Below are 24,440 nucleotides of genomic sequence, written 5' to 3'. Positions count from 1 at the left end.
GAGAAAACTGTTAAATCAGCTGCAGGGGCACTGGGCAGTGTGGATGGGGCATCAAGGCCACTGTGGCCTCAGCAGGGCAGATCATTTTTTGAAGGGCAGAGGGCCAAACTGTGGGGCAACGGCGGCCATGGCTTTCTTCATGGCCTCCCTGAAATTCCTGCCCTGGCTACAGGGATGTAGGCACTACAGAACCATAACAGAACCAAAACACTACAGAACCATAACAGAACCATAACACTACAGAACCATAACAGAACCATAGCACTACAGAACCATAACAGAACCATAACACTACAGAACCATAACAGAACCATAACACTACAGAACCATAACAGAACCATAACAGAACCATAACACTATAGAACCATAACAGAACCATAACACTACAGAACCATAACAGAACCATAACACTACAAAACCATAACAGAACCATAACACTACAGAACCATAACACTACAGAACCATAACACCACAGAACCATAACAGAACCATAACACTACAGAACCATAACAGAACCATAGCACTACAGAACCATAACAGAACCATAACAGAACCATAACACTACAGAACCATAACAGATGCCTGTTGAGGAGTGTGGTTATGTGAAGTGTGACCCAGGGTTGAAGGCCAGCTAATAATGTACATATCATCATTCATCTCATATTAACTGATGTATGTATCCATTCATATATTTTCAAGGAGTGTAAAACCCTACTCTCCTTCAAAACCACCCTTACCTTCAAAAGGCCGCAATTCAAAACTGGCCCCTGTAAAAGTCCTAACCCAGCCACCCACCCCCCTCCAACTGTTTCCTGTACATATTTTTTTTCCTTAAAAAAAAAACTGCTTATATGATGTTCTGCATAGTAGTGTATAACTGTCTGTCATTTAATGTCACTGTGAATTGAGCACAAAGGCCCCAATAGAAACAAGTCAATGGCTTTCTTGTTTTTTTTCATTCCTTATTGACCATTGAACTGTACTTTCTGCAAACTTCTAATAAAGTATTCAATCAATCAATCAATCAATCAATCAATCAATGACCAAGCGCAGTAACCATGCAACACGTGTCTCCCTGGCAACCAACAACAACCAGCCAATCGCAGCGCAGCCGTCTCTCCAGACTATGGCATCCAGAGACTACATTTCTATTTGTGGCTCTGGTGATCAGAGGAAAGGGGGGAGGAGTGATCCGAAGAGAAGGAGGAGAAGATGGGGGGAGGAGGAGGAGAGGAGTGGAGGATCGAGAAGGAGGAGGAGGTCTCCTATCTATTTGTGTGAGGCACAGATCGGAGACCACAGAGAGGAGGAGCGGCGCCATGTTGACCAAGAAAGCCCCCTCATGCTCCTCTGAGCTCCTTCCTACCGGTGAGTCCTGCCTGATCCTCCCCGCCTCTCCCCTCACACAGCCCGGCTGCACTGTGTGAGACACACCGCCCTCTAACAGCACACCCAGTGGTGGAAAGTAACCGAGTACATTTACTCAAGTACTGTACTTCAAGTATAATTTTGAGGTTATTCTTTTTTTTTTGCTTTACTGGAGTATTTCCAGTTTATTTTCAGTACTTTTACTTCTACTCCACTACATCTCAGAGGCAAATATTGTACTTCTCCAGTACAATTATTTGACAACTTTAGTTACTAGTTACTTTGTAGATTTTGTTTATTATTACAAAACATACATTAACCACTTCAACCCCAAATATACATTTAGGCCATTTGAAAATAGCAGATCTACAAGCTCACATGAATGCCTCCATTGTGAGCTTGTAGATCTGCTATTTTCAAAAGATCTTTATACATTTGAGAACTTGTGAAATGGGACATTCTGCATAATGAGCACTTTCTACTTTTGTTACTTTTAAGTACATTTTGATGCCAATACTTTTGTTCTTTTTACTCAAGTAAATTTTGAATACCGGATTTTTACTTGTAATGGGAGTATTATTTCTACATTTCAGTATTGATACTTTTACCTAAGTAAAAAAAAAAGTACTTCTTCCACCACTGAAAAAAACACATGAAATGTGTCGAAATGACGTCCTTTTCCTTTGGAATGACGTCATTTTGGTTGAAAACACGTCATATTTGTCGAGCAACACGCTGGTTATTCCATAATAATGTGTATTAACATTATTCTGTAGTAACCCAATAACTAGACACGTATTAACATTACTAACATGTATAATTATTTAAACGACATGAGTCTGTAACGTTTGTATTGCGTGTAAATGTGTCGTATGTGTGTGTTTTGCCAGTTAAATGTGTAATTTAGGTGTGGTTTGAGGTGTTTTTAGCATTAGCAGCATGCTAACGGGCCCTCTGGAACCTCGGGGTTTCCTGAGGGGAGAGACCCGCAGAGGGAAGCGGCTCTAAGCCCCCCGCGATACCAACAGTTATAACACACATATGACTTACTTATGATGGGAAAAGTACTCAAATGTTTTACTGAAGTATCAATACTGCAATGCAGAAATACTCTGTTAGAAGTAAAAGTCTGGAATTCAAAATGTATTTGAGTAAAAGCACAAAAGTATTGGTATCAAAATATACTTAGAAGTACCAAAAAGTAGAAAGTACTAATTATGCAGAATGTCCTACTTCACACGTTTTCAAATGTATGACATGTAGTTACAATGTTTTGAAAATAGCAGATCTACAAGCTCACAATGCGTTGCATCTCGACACATTGTGAGCTTGTAGATCTGCTATTTTCAAATGGCCGAAATGTATATAGGGCTGAAGTGGTTAATGTATATTTTGTGATAATATTCAAAATCTACAAATTAACTTGTGACTAAAGTTTTCAAATAATTGTAGTGAAGTAAAAAGTACAATATTTGTCTCTGAGATTTAAGTGAAGTAGAAGTAAAAGTACTGAAAATTGGAAATACTCCAGTAAAGTAAGAAAAATGCCTCACATTTGTACTTATGTACATTACATAAGTAAATGTACATAGTTACTTTCCACCACTGTGAACAACACAGACAGTTATAACCAATAACAACAACAACAACAACACGATTCATTATCTGGTTATATGTTCCCCCTTCAAGATGAATGTAATGACAAGGAAAGTCCTCATCCAAGTTATTATTGATTTATGTACTGATTTATGTACTGGTTACTGATGTAACCTATTTATTGATCTATAGTAATAGGGGTTAAGTGCTGTGACACTACCACTGCTGAGGTCTAATGCAATTAATAATAACGATGATATATAATAAACAAAACCAGTGGCGTAAAGTAACTAAGTACATTTACTCAAGTACTGTACTTAAGTACACTTTTGAGGAATTTTTACTTTACTGGAGTATTTCCAATTCTCAATACTATTACTTCTACTCGACTACACCTCAGAGGCAAATATTGTATTCTTTTACTCCGCTACAATTATTTGAAAACTTTAGTTACTAGTTACTTTGCAGATATAAATATAAACGTAGCGACGCGGTGTGAGCTTGTAGATCTGCTATTTTCAAACATTTTAGTACTTTTACTTTTGGTACTTTAAGTACATTTTGATACCAATCTTTTTGTACTTTTACTCAAGTCAATTTTAATTCCAGACTTTTACTTGTAACAGAGTACTTCTACATTGCAGTATTGATACTTTTACTTAAGTAAAACATTTGAGTACTTTTTCCACCACTGAACAAAACAGACACATGGTTAGGAGAGGGTTATATGGGTCTTGGTCTAGCTCCAGAGATCCTCACACAGTAAACCCCTCAGTGTACTTTGTAATTACTTTAACTTAGTGTAACCCCGGAGTGTGTACAGATCCAAGGGTCCATTATTTGGTTAGATTTGTGCAATCTCGGAGTTACAAATGGATAAAGGATTTTACTGTGTATACACCTGCAGTGAAACACCAGGGGAAAACTGTGTTTATTCTCCTCTCTCTGTGAACATGTTTTTAACAGAAAGGTAGGAAGACATTTAAGCAACACATTCAGAAGCAACCTTCCTGCATTCCTACTTGCCTCAGACTAATGTGTGATTTGCTGGGACAGTTTGTTTACGGAGTCCCTTCAGTGTGTTTGTGTGTGTGTTTTGTGGCCATAACCTTCTTGTCAGCCAATGGCAGATTCAGGGAAAGCTTTCCTGGCTTCAGCACAGAGATTTTATTTTAAGTGTCTGTGGTTCTCTCCTTTAACATGATCTCTGTCAGTTTGTAGGCTGCTCAGATCTGAGAATGGACAATGTTGGCCGGCTGGTTTGAGGTTGTGTTGTCGTGGTTGGATTTTAATGCAGTTGAAAGTTGATTTAAAAAGTTGCGGCGAAAGTAGTCAACGGACAAAAGATTGTTTAAGTACTTAAACCCGTGCGTCCCTATTCTGCAAACATTCAGGTGAAGAGCTAACTACCCGGCCTAGTGTTGTTGAGTCTTAGGGGACCTCAGTCAACTAACCTGAACTAATTATGTATGGTTTAAGTTGTTAACAGACTAAATTCAAACGTCCATGACCTCTCCATGACAATGTGAATTAGCTGGAGAAGCAGATCATTTTTAAAGTGGGGAAAAAAGTAATCTGGTAATTATACCATAATTATTTACTTATACTTACTTCAAAAATCAAACAAAAAAACTGCTTTGGAAAATTGTAGGCACTCTGCAGTAATGTAAAGTATGCATGAATTGTTGTCCATTTCGCACTGTATGGTCTTAAACACTTTCAACCTGGCATTAGGCCTGTCACAATTATTACATAATCGTCTCATCGCAATTATTTGAGATAATCACAATTATTTTGTCATAATCGTCATAATCGTTTCCATGTTGAAAAAGGTTAATATTTTCAAACATTTTCCAAAATAGTGGAAATAGCAGATCTGCAAGCACACAATGTGTCACGATGCGACGCGTTGTGAGCTTGTAGATCGGTTATTTCCACTATCAATGTTTTTTTTTTAAGTATAAAGTTATGAAATAGGTCAGTCATTTCTTTGTGTATTTAGGTTATGTGTCATATTTGTCAGCCTAAAAGCCAAACAGAAATGTCATTATCAACGTCAAAAACACAATTAAATCGTTAATCGCAATTATTTGTATGGCAATTAATCGTAAAACTTAAATTTGTAATTGTGACAGCCCTACCTGGCATCCCTATCAACATTGTTTGAAAATAGCCGATCTACAAGCTCACATCGCGCCTTGATGTGACGTGTAAATTGGCTATTTAGACTTAATAGTTGTGAGATGAATTATGTACGGCTTCGGTGGTTAAATGCTTACATTAGTGTTCAAATGCAGAAGCAGTGTTACCTCATACCTCATTACCATGGGTTTGTAATGTGATTGCTTTGTCCAACACATTGAGCTATAAGTAACTAAGTAAGTACTAGCCTTTACCATGTGGCCCATAAGGTCAGGAGGAGCCTATCTCCTGTTTCCGTAGGGCGAGGCAAATGGATGTACAAGTATCCCTCCTGGACAGTGGTCAAGTACTGTACTTAAGTACAGTATTTTTTACTTTACTGAAGTATTTCCAGTTTTCAGTACTTTTACTACTACTCCACTACATCTCTAGATTTCTTTTTTTAATTACACACTGGCTATTTTCAAAGGATTTTTGTGGGTATCTGTATCGGGGAGGTAAAACTGGTATCGGTACATCTCTAATGTCGCAAGGGACTTACCCCCCCATTCCAACTCTTGAGCTATACAGGGAGTGGAACCCCTAACCTTGCTTGCTCAACCCGTTGAGAGTTGTTTCCCTGTAAAACTGTCAGCCTGTGGGGCTGTCAAACAGGTTTGACTGACACAACGTGATGTGATTTTGAGATGAGATAAGAGACCTGCTGTCTATGGCCAAGACGTTATTCTAATGACTATCCTCTCTGTCCGTCTGTCCGTCTGTCTGTCTGTCTGTCTGTCTGTCTGTCTGTCTGTCAGGTAAAGGGGGTGAGACGGTGTCTCTAACGGCCTCCCCTGTCAGCCTGCCCCTCCTCCACCACAACAACAACCCTCTGACGGTACGTGCACGCACGTGCACACGTGTACACACACACACACACACACTCACACTCACACTCACACTCACACTCACACTCACACACACACACACGCTAGGGCTGTCACAATTACAAATTTTGTCACTCAAATAACACCTGGAACATTATTGGAATTTCTGGATTTCTGTTTGCCTCGTAATCAAAAAATCACACCCTGTGTGAAGGAAGCGGTGCCTTTGGGGCGGGGCTTAACTCATTTCAGTTCGTCCCTATTGGTGGTCTGAGTCCACGTACCAAATTGTTACTTGGTAGCATGCCGCAAACTGGAATGATGGCTGTTTAAAGCCCAGCCAATGGGCAGACAGAGGGGGCGGGGCTTAAGTAATTACAGTTCGTCCCTATTGGTGGTTTGAGGCCATGTACAACATTTGAACTCCGTAGCATGCTGCGAACTTGAGTTATGGCTGTTTGAAGGCCAGCCAATGGGAAGACAGAGGGGGCGGGGCTTCAGCAATTCATGCTGGTCCCTATTGGTGGTCTAAGTCCACATACCAAATGTGGACTTGGTGGCATGCTGCAAACTGGAGTTATAGCTGTTTAAAATCCCGTGCTCATACGGGCGCTGGGGGTCCCTGGACCCCTCTTTGATAACTTGAGCAATTCATGCTCGTCCCTATTGGTGGTCTAAGTCCACATACCAAATTTGGCCTTGGTGGCATGCTGCAAACTGGAGTTATAGCTGTTTAAAATCCCGTGCTCATCCCGTGCTTCCATGGACATAATGTGCTCATCCCGTGCTTCCACGGACATAACATACGCTGGGGGTCCCTGCACCCCTCTTTGATAAGCAGTGGCACGTGTGGCCAATGAGAGGAGAGATGGCATAGGCAATCTCCAAGTCCGTGTGTGTGTGTGTGTGTGTGCGTGTGTTTGTATGTGTTGCTTCTTTGCCTTGCTCATCCCGTGCTACAAACATACGGACGGACGGACGGACATACGGACAAAGTCAAGAGTAGAGCGGTTGGCACCGCTAAAAAATGCACAAGGCAGATATAAAAAAAAAATACTGACATTTAATAATTTTATACTTAAAAAAAAGGTAAACAATGCAGAAATAGCTGATCTACAAGCTTACAACGCGTCACAAAGTGACACGTTGTAAGCTTGTAGATCTGCTAGAATCTGATAGATTTCAGCAATTTTTATGTATGAACATTTCTTAAACATGGAAACGATTATGATGATTATGACAAAATAATTGCGGTTATCTATTTGTGATTAGACTTATGACCGCAATACAGTACATCAGTAAAATGTTGTTGCCAAATTGAGGTTGATATCTTGGAGGCTGTTCAGTCATCATCAAACACATCAGAAAATACAGGAATAACATCAAGCTATGACCATATCACATTGCATTACATCACTGTCTCCAGATGATCATGCATGACTCACATTACACAATTTACACATTACACCATTCAGACAGTAGACTATAACATATTATTAGACACAACATGCATTCAGACAGTAGACTATACAGTAGAGTAGTAAGACCAGTGGTTCTCAACCTGTGGGTCGGGACCCATGATTTTGGTGGGTCCCCAGATAACAGTAAAGTGACAATTTAAGGACTTAAGGACCTTTTTAATACCAAAAAAGGAAAGAAAATAAATTAAATGACAACAGACCATTACTGCATCAACAGTAATCAACAAACTTTGCTAAGAAAACTGGTCAAACATTGGCCAAATTGTCAATATAAGAAAGAGGCAACAGTTGTGAAAATAGCTGATCTGCTATTTTCATAATATTTATCTGTGGAACCGAAAATGTAATGCCTCAACTCCTACATTTCAAGTGCTTGTCAGGGTGGGGGGTCCCCAGTTCAAATATGATTATTTTTTTGGGGGGGGGGGGGGGGGTCACAGCCTGAAAAGGTTGAGAACCACTGGAGTAGACTATACATTAGACACAACATCCATTCAGACAGTAGATTCTGCATTGGACACAACATCCATTCCGACAGTAGATTCTGCATGGGACAGACAGTAGAACATACATTAGACACAACAGCCATTCCGACAGTAGATTCTGCATGGGACAGACAGTAGAATATACATTAGACAGCACATAGCGCTCATAGCGTATGTTGTAAAGGTCAGATGTTATCTATCTTAGCAGGTGTGTTCCAGTGTTGACGCTAAGAATAGCATTGAGCCACTGCACTGTAAAAGTCTGATTGGTTTATAGCCTGGTTGTAAGGACACAAATGCACCGCTACACTGACAAATATTATTGCTGTTTTAATGTATTCTGATCTATTATTGATACATTAATGAACTATAATAGCATAATATTAGCGCTGGCGGTAATGAAATGCAGACAGATATCCCTTTCTACATGCTTTATTGCTCTAATGTACACGGTTACTTGTAACCATGATAGAAGCAGACAGACAGACAGCATAATAATAATAATAATAACGATAATAATTATAGTTCTAGATATTCGATTTTTTAGTATTAGATTCCTTCCACTGGGTCAAATATTAATTCAGTATATACTGTATATAAGTCAATATGGAGCAGTTTAACTGTAACTCAGGCCATATGTAATTGGACTGCATTCATGTGTCATAATGACAAATGGTGATATATTTATATGGAAATATCTTGTGTTGCAGGCAGGGGATATGTAAATGTGATATTATTAATCATAAACCTATACTGTACTGCCTGTTTCGGTCTGACTCAGGGGTTATGGCTATTCAAAAATAGCAGATATACAAGCTCATAGCGCGGCACCGAGTGCCGCGCTATGAGCTTGTAGATCTGCTATTTTTGAAAAATCTTGAAACTTTTTTTTTTTTATTTTTTTCAAAAAAACTGTTAGGATTTAGAAAACATTTTTAAGAATTGCCTCAGGTCTTAATGGGTTAAAATGTTAGTTTATTTGTACAAGTTAGAAATGCTTTAGCCTCATAACATCATGTCACGTACAGTCACAGTAATGTAAAGGCTGCAGTATGGCAGACCTGTATGTTCTGCTGCATGGAACAAAGTCACGTGTGTGTGTGTGTGTGTGTGTGTGTGTGTGTGTGTGTGTGTGTGTGTGTGTGTGTGTGTGTGTGTGTGTGTGTGTGTGTGTGTGTGTGTGTGTGTGTGTGTGTGTGTGTGTGTGTGAGGACATTTGTGCTACTTAGCTGATATCGTTTTAACCACTTAAAACCTATGTACTTAGTTGAACAACGAGTAGCGAAAATAGCCGATCTACAAGCTCACAGCGTGCTGGGATGCAAGGCTATTTTAGAAAAATCTTTCATTTTGTGAAAATGATAAATTGTGAAAATATTTTTTTGGGAAAATTCTTGCCTTTAATGACAGGCCCAGATTATAGACACCAGATTGAAAGTGGTTTGTATGTGGGGGGCACGGTGGCGCAGTCGGTAGCGCTGTCGCCTCACAGCAAGAAGGTCCTTGGTTCGATTCCCGCCGGGGACGCTGTGGGCGCTGGGGGTGTGTCTTCTCCGCGTCACCAGCGCCCATACCCTAGGTGGGTTTGGCGAAAGGGCCTTTCTGTGTGGAGTTTGCATGTTCTCCCCGTGTCTCTCAGGGTAGTTAATACCCTCACAAAAACATGTAGTAATCCTGGTCACTATACTGCCTCCCCCTGGTCAGCCGGGGTGCCTGATGGAGGGGAAGGGAACTGGTTGGAATAACGTGTTCCTTCCATGCGGTACATCCAACCAGGGAAACTCTCCCCTGTCAGGTGACAAGAAGGTCAGTTGGCTCTCATGCATTGAAGGAGGCATGAGCTCGGCCCTGGCCTCCCTAGGCTGGTGGGGGGAGTGTAGTGCCCAGGATCACTTAGCAAATTGGCACTGGGTGAAAAAAAGGGTTACAAAATTGAGGGATAAAAATTAAGAAAAAAAAGAAAAGAAAAAAAAAAGAAAGTGGTTTGTATGTGAAATGAAACTTTTAGAAATGTGTGTGTATGTACACACTTACAGGCACACATGGTACATATACACAGTAGACAATAGACATACATGTTGTCATCATCGATATGCCAGAAAGAAATAATGTAAGCTGAGTGCATGCGTCTTTTTGGAACTCAATGCCTCACTACAAATTGAATCATTCAAAGCACAGCGAAAATAGATGCAATAAGTAAAACGAATGGCTCAATTCATACATCTATGCCAGGGGTCTTCAACAGGGGGTCCGGGACCCCTAGGGGGTCCTCAGAGCTACTATGGGGGGTCCGCCAAATCTTTGTGTGATAGGATGTTACAAGGCGATCCGGACCGCGATAAGTACCCGTATATCCCGTATTGTTCAATAAAAAGCATTTTAATCCCATCGCCGGCCATTTTCTTTTTTTCCTTTTTTTGTAATGTATCAGAGTGCAATACGCCTCCCAACCATTAGTGTCGCTTGGTTGAAAGTATCGGAGACAATTTGGCGAAAATGGCCGGCGATCGGATTAAAATGCTTTTTATTGAACAATACGGGAGATACGGGTACTTATCGCGGTCCGGGTCGCCTTGTAACATCCGTTGCTCGTGGGTAAGCACTTTATATTTGAAATCTGAACGTTTATGTACATGTGAGAGTTGGCAATGTAACAAAAATCGAACACCGCTATAAACCAGGGGGACTCGGCACCATGACGCTTGTATGCAAGCGTCATGTGAACCATGGCTATAGCAACATATGTTTTTTCAAAAACAAAAAAACTGTTAGGATTTAGAAGACATTTGTAGAATCCCCAGAGGCAAAGATTCGAGTTAAAAATGTTTGCTTTAAAAAACATACATATTCAAAGATTTGCAGCCAAATTTTCAAAGTATAAAATAATGGTGTAAGTGGTTACACAGATGCGTTCCCGGTTTCAATGGGGTAACACCACGCCACGGTGGACGTGTTGATGCAGGTAAAGGGTAGCTTATCCAAATGGTGACTACAGTAGCTAGTTTGTAGCTGGAACTACTTTGAGAACGTACTAACTCGCCACATGTTTTTCTTTTTTTCATTGATGAGTGTCGCGCTATCAGCTTGTATATCTGCTATTTAAAAAAAAATCGTGAACATTTGTGCAAACCTTTGAATATACTGTATATATTTTTTTAAGCGAACATTTGTAACTGAAATCTTTCCTTCTAGGGGTCCCGGAACAAAATATTTCAGATGGGGGTCCGCAACCAAATACATATACATTTTGGGGGTCCTTGACATGAAAAAGTTTGAGAACCACTGTCATAGAGAACATGGACGATGCGACAGTAGTTCTGAATTATACACTAATTGATTAGTAATGCCTTTTTTTTTTTTTTTTACAATTGCTTATGAAGTATTTATGTAAATCATTAAATTAAAAGCACCCTATGCAAAGGCCGGAGCCTTGAATGGTGCTTAGTTCGATCCTTGTGGGGATGTCAAAAGCAATGTTTCGGGGGAAAACATTTTTAACAATTTTTGGCAGATGAAAATGTCCCTTTCGCTCAAGGGGGCCTGGTCTCCAAAATGTGTGTGTGTGTGTGTGTGTGTGTGTGTGTGTGTGTGTGTGTGTGTGTGTGTGTGTGTGTGTGTGTGTGTGTGTGTGTGTGTGTGTGTGTGTGTGTGTGTGTGTGTGTGTGTGTGTGTGTGTGTGTGTGTGTGTGTGTGTGTGTGTGTGTGTGTGTGTGTGTGCGCGCGCGCGTGTCTCCAGCTATTTCTGTCAGTTATCATGACCTGCTGCTGAACCCACACCTGTTGAGAGAGAGAGAGAGAGAGAGAGAGAGAGAGAGAGAGAGAGAGAGAGAGAGAGAGAGAGAGAGAGAGAGAGAGAGAGAGAGAGAGAGAGAGAGAGAGAGAGAGAGAGAGAGAGAGAGAGAGAGAGAGAGAGAGAGAGAGAGAGAGAGAGAGAGAGAGAGAGAGAGAGAGAGAGAGAGAGAGAGAGAGAGAGAGAGAGAGAGAGAGAGAGAGAGAGAGAGAGAGAGAAGCGGGTGTGTTGTGTTAGCAGTGCTGTTCTGGCAAGGCAGGAATAGAACTAGCAGCCTACATGAATAATACAATTAGCACTCAAAATAAAACCCCTGCAACGCAGTTCATTCAATAACCCTTGGGCAAGGCAGACGCAGTACTGCCATAACGACACAATAACGGAACACACACACACACACACACACACACACACACACACACACACACACACACACACACACACACACACACACACACACACACACAGCTCTCCATTAACCACTTAAACCCTCTATACTTAGTAAACTAATGCTTAGTTGACCCACTCTTTGGTCCGCTCTTTCTTCCTCTCCACACCAAATCTCTTCACTGAAAACAGTAGATCTACAAGCTCACGACATGTCACATCGCAACACATTGTGTGAGCTTGTAGATCTACTGCCGTTAGCAAACGTCCCCCCCCCCCCCAAAACATAACGATGCTATAGGGTTCAAGTGGTTAAAGTAGTTGGATTACATGGCCAGTAAAGGAGTGTGTGCATTGTGTAAATCTTTAAATCTTCTTTGACCTTAGAGTGACCAGAGCAGTGGTGGAAAAAGTACTCAAATGTTTTACTTAAGTAAAAGTATCAATACTGCAATGCAGAAGTACTCTGTTGCAAGTAAAAGTCCGGAATTCAAAACTTACTTGAGTAAAAGTACAAACGTTTTGGTATCAAAATGTATTTAAAGTATCAAAAGTAAAAGTACTAAAATGTTGGGAAAATAGCCGATCTACAAGCTCACAACGCACGTTGTGAGCTTGTAGATCTGCTATTTTCAAATAGCCTATATATAAAAATAGGGCTAAAGTGGTTAATGTATGTTTTATAATATAATAAATTCATATCTGCAAAGTAAGTTTTCAAATAATTGTAGTGGAGTAAAAGTACGATATTTGCCTAGTCTGAGATGTAGTGGAGTAGAAGTAAAAGTATAGACAATTGGAAATACTCTAGTAAAGTAAAAATGGATGGAATCACACAACCCCCTGTTGTTGTTCCTATGACAGCGGTTACCATGGCATCAGAGATGAATAGCAAAACACATTGTCTGGAAAGAGAGAGAGAGGAGACTTAGAGGAGATACAGGAGAGCGAGAGAGAGAAGCGACAGAAAGAGAGTGTAGAAATGATGTCAGTTTTCAGATCTGCCACGTGTTGTGAGCTTGTAGATCTGCTATTTTCAACAAGCAAGTGTAATATCGGCTATTACGACACCATCAAAGCACCGCCAAAATACATTTTAGTCAACAAAAATGTTTTAGTCGACTATAATCTTATGATATTTAGTCGACTGAAATTAGACAAAAGCTAAAACATTTCAGATGACTAGAATAGGACTAAAACTAAACAGAATTTCATTCAGAAGACCATGACTAAAACTAAATCAATATTTGCTGTCAAAATCAACACTGCTCAGAGGCCTGTAGTTTGAGGGTAGTAAACTGGCTCAGTGTTTTCACTCTGTTCCATGTAGGTATGGACAAATATCACAATATTATCCAACAAATACCTCAATATTTTTTTATTTCGTTCAAAAATAGGGAAAATAGCTGATCTACGAGCTCACAATGTGTCGCATCGTAGCTTGTAGATCTGCTATTCAAAATGTTAAATACAATAAAAGCCAGTGTTCCTCTTCATTAGGCCCTGCACCTTTTCAGCATGGTAGCGCCCGCTGTACCGACTTACTGCTGTATCAAACTTACAAACCCATTCAATTGTGCTGCTGACTAACAGAGCCTAGAGGCCAGAACTAGAGGCCAATGAGGTTGTTGAATGCTGTATAGCATAGCACGGTAAAGTTGTATAACAGTTTACAGTGTACTGTATTTAGAACTGTATGACACCGAAAGTTTAATAGAACAGTAGGACTGACTGAGTACATTTAACTCATTAAGACCGGGAAAGCATCGGTCATTTTAGATTTGAACCACTTTATAACCATTATTTTATACTTTGGCTATTCAAAAATTGCAGTTATACAAGCTCATAAGTGCTGCGCTATGAGCTTGTAGATCTCCTATTTTTTTTAAATCTTGAAACGTGCAAATATTTGAATATATTTTTGATGCGAACATTTGTAATTGCTTCTGGGGGGTCCCTGGAACAACATATTTTGAGATGGGGGTCCGCGGCCAAATACATATCATTTTGGGTTAGGGTTAGGTTATTTTTCAAAAAATAGCAGATCTACAAGCTCGTAGCGCGGCACTCGGTGCCACGCTATGAGCTCGTATATCTGCTATTTTTGAATAGCCCAAAGAAATCTAAAATGACACAGATGCGTTCCCGGATTGAATGAATTAACTTGTTTAGAGCTGCTTAACTGATTTTGGCAGCAGGATCAATTTCCTCTTGTATCAAATTAGATCATGTGTCTGTGTTGCCAGGTAACTTATTCCTAAGTCATTTTGCTAAGTGGTATCTAGTCTTGCATAACCAGACCTTCAGAGAGCTCCTGAAGAGGCAGTTTGTTAGGCGGAGTAGGCCGAGCTGTTCTGTCTCTGTGCGAGGCTAAGTGATGTCAATGGCCACTTTTGTTACTTTTTTTTAGCTTTCTTTATTAGCTTGAGGGAATAATTAAGATGGCAATTTGTTTTGTATTTATGTATTTTTCCAACCGTGTACCATGACGTCACGTCCCGTCCACCTTCCACACCACAATCTATGATCTATCTTTGTTTCTCTCTCTTTTATTGGGAGCCCTCCATATCCTCATGTGTTCAAGTCATAACCCATCAGTAATTAACCCATTAAGACCTGGAACGCATCTGTGTCACTTTTTGATTTGAGCTAAAAAGCATTATTTTACACTTTGGCTTGTAGATCTGCTATTTTTGAAAAATCGTGAAAATGTGTGCAAATCTTTGAATCTATATTGTTTTGAAGCGAACATTTTTAACTCAAATCTTTGCTTCTGGGACCCCCTGGAACAAAATATTTTTAGATGGGGGTCCGCGGCCAAATACATATACTTTTTGGGGGTCCTTGACATGAAAAAGACTGAGCACCACTGATATTTTCAGACACCGTTGGGATTTAGGAGACATGTAGAACCGGCTTCAGGTCTTAAAGGGTTAACCTCTATTTTTGTTTTTTCCTTTCTTTTTGCAGGGAGGCTCTAAACCTGCCATGTCGGAACACGCTCAGGCGGGGTCCCAGCAGGCCCACGTGACCCAGCTGTTTGAGGAGAACAGCAACAAGCGTCCGGTTCTGACCTCGCAGCCCAACGGGCTCACCCCGCGCGGCTCCAGGCCGGCGGGGCTCCCTCTGCCCGACCGCCAATCCTCATCCTCAGAGCCCGCCCACTGTCGCCAGGGAAGCAGCACGTCGATCAAGTCGACGGACAGCAAGTCGAAGGCCGCCCCCATGACCCCGGATCAGGCCATGAAGCAGTTTATGTCCAAACTCTCCTCCTTCGAACATCACGAGGTCTTCAGCTTCCCTGAAGGTATGGCGTGTGTGTGTGCGTGTGTGCGTGTGTGCGTGTGTGTGTGTGTGTGTGTGTGTGTGTGTGTGTGTGTGTGTGTGTGTGTGTGTGTGCGCGCGCGTGCGTGTGTGTGTGCGTACACGCGAGAGACTCTTTACAGTATCTACAGTATAACCCTGTATATTGTAATTATAAGAGTAAATAGCCTGAGTTAACCCATTAAGACCTGGGACGCATCTGTGTCACTTTTTGATTTGAGCTAAAAAGCATTATTTTACACTTTGGCTATTCAAAAATATCAGATCTGCTATTTTTGAGAAATTGTGAAAATTTGTGCAAATCTTTGAATATATATAGATATTTAAAGCGAACATTTTTAACTCAAATCTTTGCTTCTGGGGGTCCCTGGAACAACATATTTTGAGATGGGGGTCGGCGGCCAAATACATATCACCTTGACATGAAAAAGTTTGAGCACCACTGATACATACGTTTTTCAGAAAACTGTTGGGATTTAGAAGACATTTGTAGAATCGGCTTCAGGTCTTAATGGGTCAACCAATAGGTTCATAGGTTTGTCACGACATTTCCGTTGACGATTAATTGTCATACAAATAATTGTGATGAATGATTTAATTGTGTTCTTGGCATTGAACACTGAAACATTTCTTAGCTTTGTACAAACTAAGAAATGACCAATGGTACCAATAATCTAAATAAATAATGTGCTATGGCCAAAACAGGCCATAATATTTACAATCTCACAACATACTGTACATCTGACGATTATGCAAAATAATTGCAATTAGCTCAAAATTAATTGTGATCCGGCAATTTATGTAATAACTGTGGCCTACCGAGTCACACGTAGACATGAACAGCAGCAGCTGTTACACACATGTGGAACACACACTCGTGCACATACCCACACAAAATGCACACAGCAAGAGCAAACATGAAGCCCTAGGTTGGTCTGCACCAAATTGAAGGGTTCCTTGTAGTTGGTCCAATTTAATTGGATAAGTACACATCTGCACTGCTGTCAAAACAGGTTTGATTCCTGGGCTGGGTGGATTTTATTTACACAGTCGAGTCCATTTATAGACATGAGGACGGCGTTCATACCAACATAGTGTTGCAACTCATGTCGCAGTGATGTCATGTCGCACACAGATGTTATCAATGAATTAACATATCGTTGGGGGCGTAGTCATTATTACTATGAAGACTGTTTACTTTTATTTAACTTGTAAGTGTTAACAGGAAATAAATAACCTCAGAGCATGTGTAACGCCCGGGATTTGAACTCGGGTCTCCCGCATGGAAAGCCGACATCTTGTCCACTAGCCTAAAGGGGCATTCTCTGTCCTGATTTATTTGTGTAATTATGTAACTGCATAACATGCTGAGGTCAGAGTTCATACATACTAACATGCCGAGGTCAGAGTTCATATACTAACATGCTGAGGTCAGAGCTCACACAGGAGAGGACTTACGGTGCATTCGGTCGGCCCTCGTCAACTTCTGAAGTCACATTGTCAGGTTGTATTTATCAGGTGTTTGCGTGCAGGTGGTCATCAGCAACTGGTAAATGACATGACCAATGACATCGCCCTTGGCAAGTTGTAAATGGTAAATGGAAGCCTGGCATAAACTCTGTTGTTTGCCGTCCTTACACGTAGGCTGTTAAAATAATTTGCAACCATTGTGACAGATTAATGGAAGTTATATGGGCATTATCCTGGGTCATTATTTACCAGTCGTCCACCATGTGCTATAATGATACGTCACAACTCGTAAACTCTGGTATCATGGATCTTACCAGATTTGACCACTGGTATTTATTTGCCTTTGCCAACTTTCTGGTAGCGAAGTGGACGTAACAAGTTGACGAGGACAGGCCTAATACAGCAATAGTAAGGAGGACAGACTTCTTACTACTTCTTACGTCTTCTTATGTCTTCTTATGTCCCATGAGTCTTTGTCCAATGAACAGGCTGCAAGCAAGGTCAACAAATGCATGAACGAATACAGCACAACGAATACATGCATGAACGAATACAGTATGAATTCAACAAATGATAAATATCAATTATAAATGGACCATTACAATGACACTACTGGTCATCTTAAAGACTAGCAATTCCAACCCCCCCTCTGTCTCTGTCTCTCTCTATGTCTCCAGTGTATTTCATTGGTCCAAATGCCAAAAAGCGCTCAGGTGTGATGGGCGGGGCTAATAACAGTGGCTTTGATGACGACCAGGGCTCATACGTCCACGTAGCGCACGACCACATCTCCTACCGCTATGAAGTACTGAAGATCATTGGCAAGGGGAGCTTCGGACAGGTAAAAATGCTACTGCTATAACAGTACTACAATTACTATTAACACTACTACTACTGCAGCTTGACTACTATTAACACTATTACTACTGCATTACTACTCAAACACTACTACTACTACTACAATGTTACTGTTATAAGGGTGTTGATGTGTCTCATTTTAGTGGTACATTTATTTTTATTCAGACTTGACGTGGCAGAAAAAGTAAGGGATTGTATGAGAGATAATGACAAAATCAGCTGATTTGAATGAACAGTGGTGAGTTGAGACTTTGAAAAGACTTTTGAAAAACTAATGTCTGACACCTTCTCACACTAGAAGTCTTTGAAAAGACTTGAAAGGCTGGTATCTGACCGATATGTGTGGTGTGGCCACAGGACCGGCCCGGGACTCCTGGTTTCTTTTTTTCTCTTTCTGCCTCATTTTGATATTACAGTTGGTTGATACTAATTATTATCATTATTATTTTTGAAATGTACCTATGTCCATTTTTTTGTGTTTGTGTACTATATATGATTGGTGTCCCTGGATGAGGTGGGTGGGTGGGTAGGAGGGGAGGAAATGGGACAGGTCAGGTCGTTTGGCCCTGTCCTACCTGAAACCCTAATCCTTGGACTGAACTTGTGAACGTCTCTACAAAGTAATCCCCCTTCACACACACGCACGCTGCGTGAGAGAAGGGAAGAGCGGGATCACTGCAATGCAGCGGCGTGCCGCTTATATTGTTTACCAGTTTGCTTCCTGTTTGGTACTTGAGAGAGCTCACCTATTGGCTGTTGACAACATTTACGTCATTGAACTTCAGTCAAGACTACAACGACGTGTGATAACATCAAACATGTTTGATATGATCAGAGCTGTTAAGACGAGACAAAGACTGACTTAAGAATGCTCAGACTACCACCTTATACCAAACAAACGAGTGAAGGGAGCGCCATGATTTTCTTCCGACTTGTCTGCGAGATGTAGATCAAGCATGTAGATGTTATTTTTGCCCAATGTTTTTCCCATAATAGCATTCAGAATATGGATGCAAGGGTTCTTCTGGTTAACCAGTTTCAACTTGGGGTCTCTGTTTTGGTCATCATAAAAATTGCAGATCTACAAGCTCAGAATGTGAGCTTGTACTGTAGATCTGCTATTTTCTCTACGTAGTACAAAATATAGGGCTTACAAATATAGTACAAATATAGGGTACAAAAGTACAAATATAGGGCTTAAGTTTGAAATATTTCGAGCGGTGGCGATTCCACTAGTTCTGACGCTGTTTTTGTCTTTTCTGTCCTCTCTCTCTCTCACTCACTCAGGTCGTCAAGGCGTTCGACCATAAGACTCACACCCACGTAGCGTTGAAGATGGTCCGCAACGAGAAGCGGTTCCACCGGCAGGCGGCCGAGGAGATCCGCATCCTAGAGCACCTCAGGAAACAGGACAAGGACTCGTCCATGAACGTCATCCACATGCTGGAGAACTTCACCTTCAGGAACCACATCTGTATGACCTTTGAACTCCTGAGCATGAACCTGTACGAACTCATCAAGAAAAACAAATTCCAGGGCTTCAGCCTGCCTCTGGTCAGGAAGTTTGCTCACTCCATCCTCCAGTGTCTGGATTCTCTGCACAAGAACCGCATCATCCACTGTGACCTGAAACCCGAAAACATCCTGTTAAAACAGCAGGGACGCAGTGGCATAAAGGTTAGTACTGCTGCTTGTACTGCTAATGATAATACTAACGCTACTCCTACTGGTGCTAGGGTTGGGATTCTTTAGGTTTTTTACGATTCCGGTTCCTTAACGGTCCGATTCCTTAACCCATTAAGACCTGATGCCGATTTTACATGTCTCCTAAAGCTCAACAGTATTCTCAAAAACGTATGTTTCTATATCAGTGGTGCTCAAACTTTTTCATGTCAAGGACCCCCAAAATGATATGTATTTGCCCGCGGACCCCCATCAAAATATCTTGTTCCAGGGACCCCCAGAAGCAACGATTTGAGTTAAAAATGTTCGCTTTGAAAATATATATATTCAAAGATTTGCACACATTTTCACGAATTTTCAAAAATAGCAGATCTACAAGCTCGTAGTGCGGCACTCGGTGCCGCGCTATGAGCTTGTATATCTGCTATTTTTGAATAGCCCAAAGTGTAAAATAATGCTTTTTAGCTCAAATCTAAAAATGAGACAGTTCCAGGTCTTAATGGGTTAACGTTTCCTTAAACAATTCCTATAGGGGGTTCCAAATCGACCCTTACAGGTCTGTAACTCTGAGAGTGTTCAAATGGAACCAAATGCACCCGTTTATGGTGGTCCTTGAAATTAAACAGTTTGAGAACCACTGGTATAGTAATTGTACCGCAGACGTGAAGTCCACATAGCAGCTCTGACAGTGTGACAAAACCGGTTCCGGAAACGGTTTCAAATGTGATGGAACCGATTCCGGTTCCTCAATGTTGGTTCCTCAACCCTAACTGGTAATACTACCAATGCTTTCCACAGGCTTGAAATATACATGAGATGGGGCCTGCCGACATAAAATGGTTTACTAGATGTTTTGAGTTGTTGAAAACCATCCATTAATTTCACATATACTGTATTTCACAGACCCCCCTCCCACCTACCCACATGAAAAGAGTACGGTAGTAAAAAAGAAAGAAAGAAAAAAAAAACTACAAAGTTGGTTCAGTTTTTCACCACACTTCTAGGTTTCTAGGCTCTTTCTAGGTTTTTTTGATGAAAAACACCTGTGCATATGGGAACATTACTGGTACAACTCCATTCATCCATATTCACACACATGCAGCCAGGTGCTCCCCTTTCAATCTGCAATTAGATGCAAAAGAAATCCATAATTTTACGCTTCTCCCTCAGCGCTCTACTTGTGACCCCTGGATTGCTTGAATATATTCTCTGCATTGTCTCACTGTTTACCTGCAAGTGTAAATTCAAAACAAATGAACTGACGTGTAATTATTGAGGCTTGTGCATTTATTTATTTGCCACCTGTGGTGTTTTGCATCTTCCTCATCCTTGCGTCGTATTATCTTTGATTACTCACGTCTGGGGAGTAAATACATGTAAGATTAGTAGTCTTACCTTTGTCAATTATTCTGTCTTTCTATCTGCCATGCACATTGATCAAGTTACAGGTGTGCTGATTAACACTTGTCATGTAGCTACCAATATAATTACACAATAAGGATTAAGGAGATCGAGTTGCTTTACCTGGTCTGTGCTTGTAAGTGATCCAACTGTGTCTTCTAGCGTAATACCAGAGAACCTCTCTCTATCCCTGTGTTTCTCTTACATCCCGTGTGTGATTGTTACATGTAGTGGTAGACCTTTAGCACACATTATTCTGATTGGTCAATCGCTGAATTCAGCAGTGTGTTATTTCTGGATAATGACCGATCCGCTTTCTAATCGAAGACTCAGAGCACCTGCTCATATCAACCTGCGCTGCTTGATTTGATGCCGTATCCAACATGACAGCCATGTAAACAAACACACCATGTCATTTACAACTAAACGTTGCTCTCAAGAATGTTTTTGAACACATTTGAAGTGAGAAATTGACAATGCAATAACCTAAAAGTTATTCTATTGATTGATTGATTGATGTACTTTATTTAGTAAGACATGAGAACAGTACATGACAGTACATAACAGTACATGGAAGTACAAATTCGCAATACAAGGTCTACTAAACTGGATAGCTCATTAAGCACTTAGCTTGTTTAAGATGAGATCCCCATGCACACAAATCATGTTGAAAATTTGATCCACTACACTTCCTTGTTTACCGAGGCGACCGTAGCGCTACAACGGCAAGAATACCAAAACACTCGCCCCAAAACACAGTCGCCCCGGTGGTATTCTAGGCAAATCCGGTGGTATATAGAATGGGGGCGAGTGTGTTTTGGGGCGAGTCTTCCGGTTACCTTATGGAATGAGCTTGTAGATCGTCTATTTTAGGCAAAGAGATTCATGAAGGGGGGAAAAGGAGCGTAATCAGTACAGATTACAGAGCCCTGGGAGACCCCGGTCAACTTAGTGGATATACTAGGTTTAAGTGGTTAAACTAGACACCAGGGAAAAGAGCTTGTGTTTCCAAAACCCTTGCATGTTGCCAGAACATATTTGAGATCCCAGACCCGGGGTTTCCCCACACACCCTATGAACACTTTAAGGTGACTCTCCACCAAACAGACTACTTCAGACTACAACAGACTGCAACAGAATGGTAGTCTGTTGGCAAAAGTTGGCATTTAGTTCAGCAAAAGCAGTCGGTCGATGCGCACTTCGTTGTGCTAATGCGTTGAGCTGGCAGGCAGGCCTGCCAGTGTTGCCAGGTCTGCTTATTATAAGAGACTTTGGGCTTGTTTTCCCGTAAAGTCGCTTGTTAATATTCATAGTTGCTGGTTGCTTTTGTTTGGGCTTGCTTTCAAGATTATTTTTGAAAATAGCTGATATAATCGGGCTCAAGTGGTGAAACTGGTCGCTTCTTTTGGGCTTGTTTTCATAGACCTGGTCCCTTGTTTCACTCACAGAATCTGGCAGAATCTGGCAACACCGAAGCCAGCTCGGACCAAACCTTCACCCCCCTCTCTCCCCCCTCTTCACTACCCCATGGCTACCGGGCCAACTTTGGGCCGACTACCAGTCAGCCCAAAGACTGAACATGCTCGGTTTCTCGTCGTCGGGTCGATTCGAGACCTCGTCGTTCTGGCAGCAGACGCTTTCCGGTTGAGAGCTGCCTTTATATGTACTGTACGTCATACAAAAATACTGTGGTGGTTGTTAGATTTTTGGTGCATGGTATTGCAATTCACCTTTGTTTCCCATTACTGTAGGTTCCAGGCCAGCACACTGTATATGGGGACTGTTCTCTGAGTTAAAACTGGCTGAGGCTGCATTTAGTTATTATGCCGCACAAACTAAGTTGGACCAAACTGCCAGAGGATCTGAGGCTTGCACTAACTACTTTTAAATCCAAGAAAAAACTACTTTATTTTTGCCCTTTACTAAGAAACAAATTCAGCTTACAAATAATTCCGCATTTATTTTGAAAATGTATCTTTCAGCTCATTAAAGCGCTGGAGAGAGGAGGAGATCCCTGCTACTGAACAAACACTTGTTTATTTTCCTGTATTTTATGCTTTCAAATGTATTGTGTCAAAATGTCTTTGAATGCCTTCTTATGCCTTAAGCACCTTGAATTGCCTTTGTGAATACATCAATTTGTGCCTTCGCATGTAGAAATAACACAACATCTTTCCCTAATTCATCACAATCTTTTCTGCTGAAAATGCAGTCATTCAGTGAACACAAAAGAGCCCTGAACAGCTGCTGGGACTGCCTAAATAAACAGACATCATTCATCACCATCTCTCTCCCTCTCTCTCTCTCTCTCTCTCTCTGTTGTCTCTAGGTGATAGATTTTGGCTCCAGTTGCTATGAACACCAGAGGGTTTACACCTACATCCAGTCCAGGTTTTACAGAGCACCAGAGGTTATACTGGGTGAGAGACTCATCCATGTGGTGGAATAATGACTGAAAACCAAAGCATTTACACACTTTATTGACATCTCTTTTTTTTTTAATGTCACCTCTCGTCTCCTCTTCCTCTCCTCTCATCCAGGTTCTAGGTACGGTATGCCCATAGACATGTGGTCCTTGGGTTGCATCCTAGCAGAGTTGTTAACGGGCTATCCTCTGTTGCCGGGCGAAGACGAGTCCGACCAGTTGGCGTGCATCATGGAGCTACTGGGCATGCCCAGTCAGAAGCTGCTGGACGCCTCCAAGAGGGCCAAGAACTTTGTGTCGTCTAAAGGTTTTCCTCGCTACTGCTCCGTCACCACCCTGCCGGACGGCTCTGTGGTCGTGAACGCCGGCCGCTCCAGGAGAGGGAAGGTCCGCGGGCCGCCGGCCAGCAGAGAGTGGGGCACGGCGCTGAAGGGCTGCGACGACCCTCTGTTCCTGGACTTCATCAAACAGTGTCTGGACTGGGACCCCGCGACCCGCATGACCCCCGGACACGCCCTGCGACACCCCTGGCTCAGGCGACGCCTCCCCAAACCCCCCGCGGGAGGCGGCACCTCCTCCTCTTCATCGGCCGAGAAAACCTCCTCCTCCTCTTCCTCTAAGCGAGAGGGAGGCATTTCCTTACCGCCTCACTCTTCCTCCAAGGCCAGGACGAACCTTGCCAACATCACCGACGCTAACGGAAATATCCAGACCAGGACGGTTCTACCCAAACTGGTGAGCTGAGACTGGACACACTGGGAGGACTGGGTCTGTTTTCAGTCAGGCAGAAAACTGGAGAGAAACCAGTTTGGTTTTATAAACCCATTTTTGGATTGGGTTTGAAACCTGGCTGTGGGGTTTGAAACAGTTGGGGGTTTAGACAGCCTGTGCTTTGACAGAACCAAGCACCATCATCCAGTGGATATGACCAGTTGCCCCGGAGTTGTCTTGTGGTGTTTTCTACTGGCCAAGAAGACACACCACCTTGGTGGGGTGAGAAGTCTGTCTGCGTGAACTGGTTTGGGGTGTGGTCAGTTCAGACAACCTGAAGTGGTGAGACAGTTTATGAACAGACTCACTTGTAACCTGCCTGTTGAGCTCCGACAATCTCCAAACACACACACACACACACACACACACACACACACACACACACACACACAC

General features: G+C 41.8%; 2 protein-coding genes across 2 annotated transcripts in view; both read left to right on the top strand.

The window, feature by feature from the left end:
- kdm5a (lysine demethylase 5A) overlaps positions 1-24,440 on the top strand; it is a 131,321-nt gene that overhangs the window by 78,883 nt on the left and 27,998 nt on the right. The gene's annotated exons all lie outside the window — the stretch shown is intronic.
- Positions 1,240-24,426, top strand: dyrk2 (dual-specificity tyrosine-(Y)-phosphorylation regulated kinase 2). The gene is made up of 7 exons (XM_084050293.1): positions 1,240-1,368; positions 5,904-5,983; positions 15,086-15,422; positions 17,587-17,750; positions 19,055-19,444; positions 23,181-23,271; positions 23,392-24,426. Exons 1-7 carry the CDS (start codon positions 1,320-1,322, stop codon positions 24,018-24,020), a joined length of 1,740 nt encoding a protein of 579 aa, XP_083906419.1. The 5' UTR covers positions 1,240-1,319; the 3' UTR covers positions 24,021-24,426.

Source organism: Gymnoscopelus microlampas (assembly GCF_963454915.1).
Source record: "Gymnoscopelus microlampas genome assembly, chromosome: 23".
Taxonomy (NCBI): Eukaryota; Metazoa; Chordata; class Actinopteri; order Myctophiformes; family Myctophidae; genus Gymnoscopelus; species Gymnoscopelus microlampas.
Note: the sequence above shows the minus strand (reverse complement) of the source record. Positions and strands in the feature narration are given on the sequence as shown.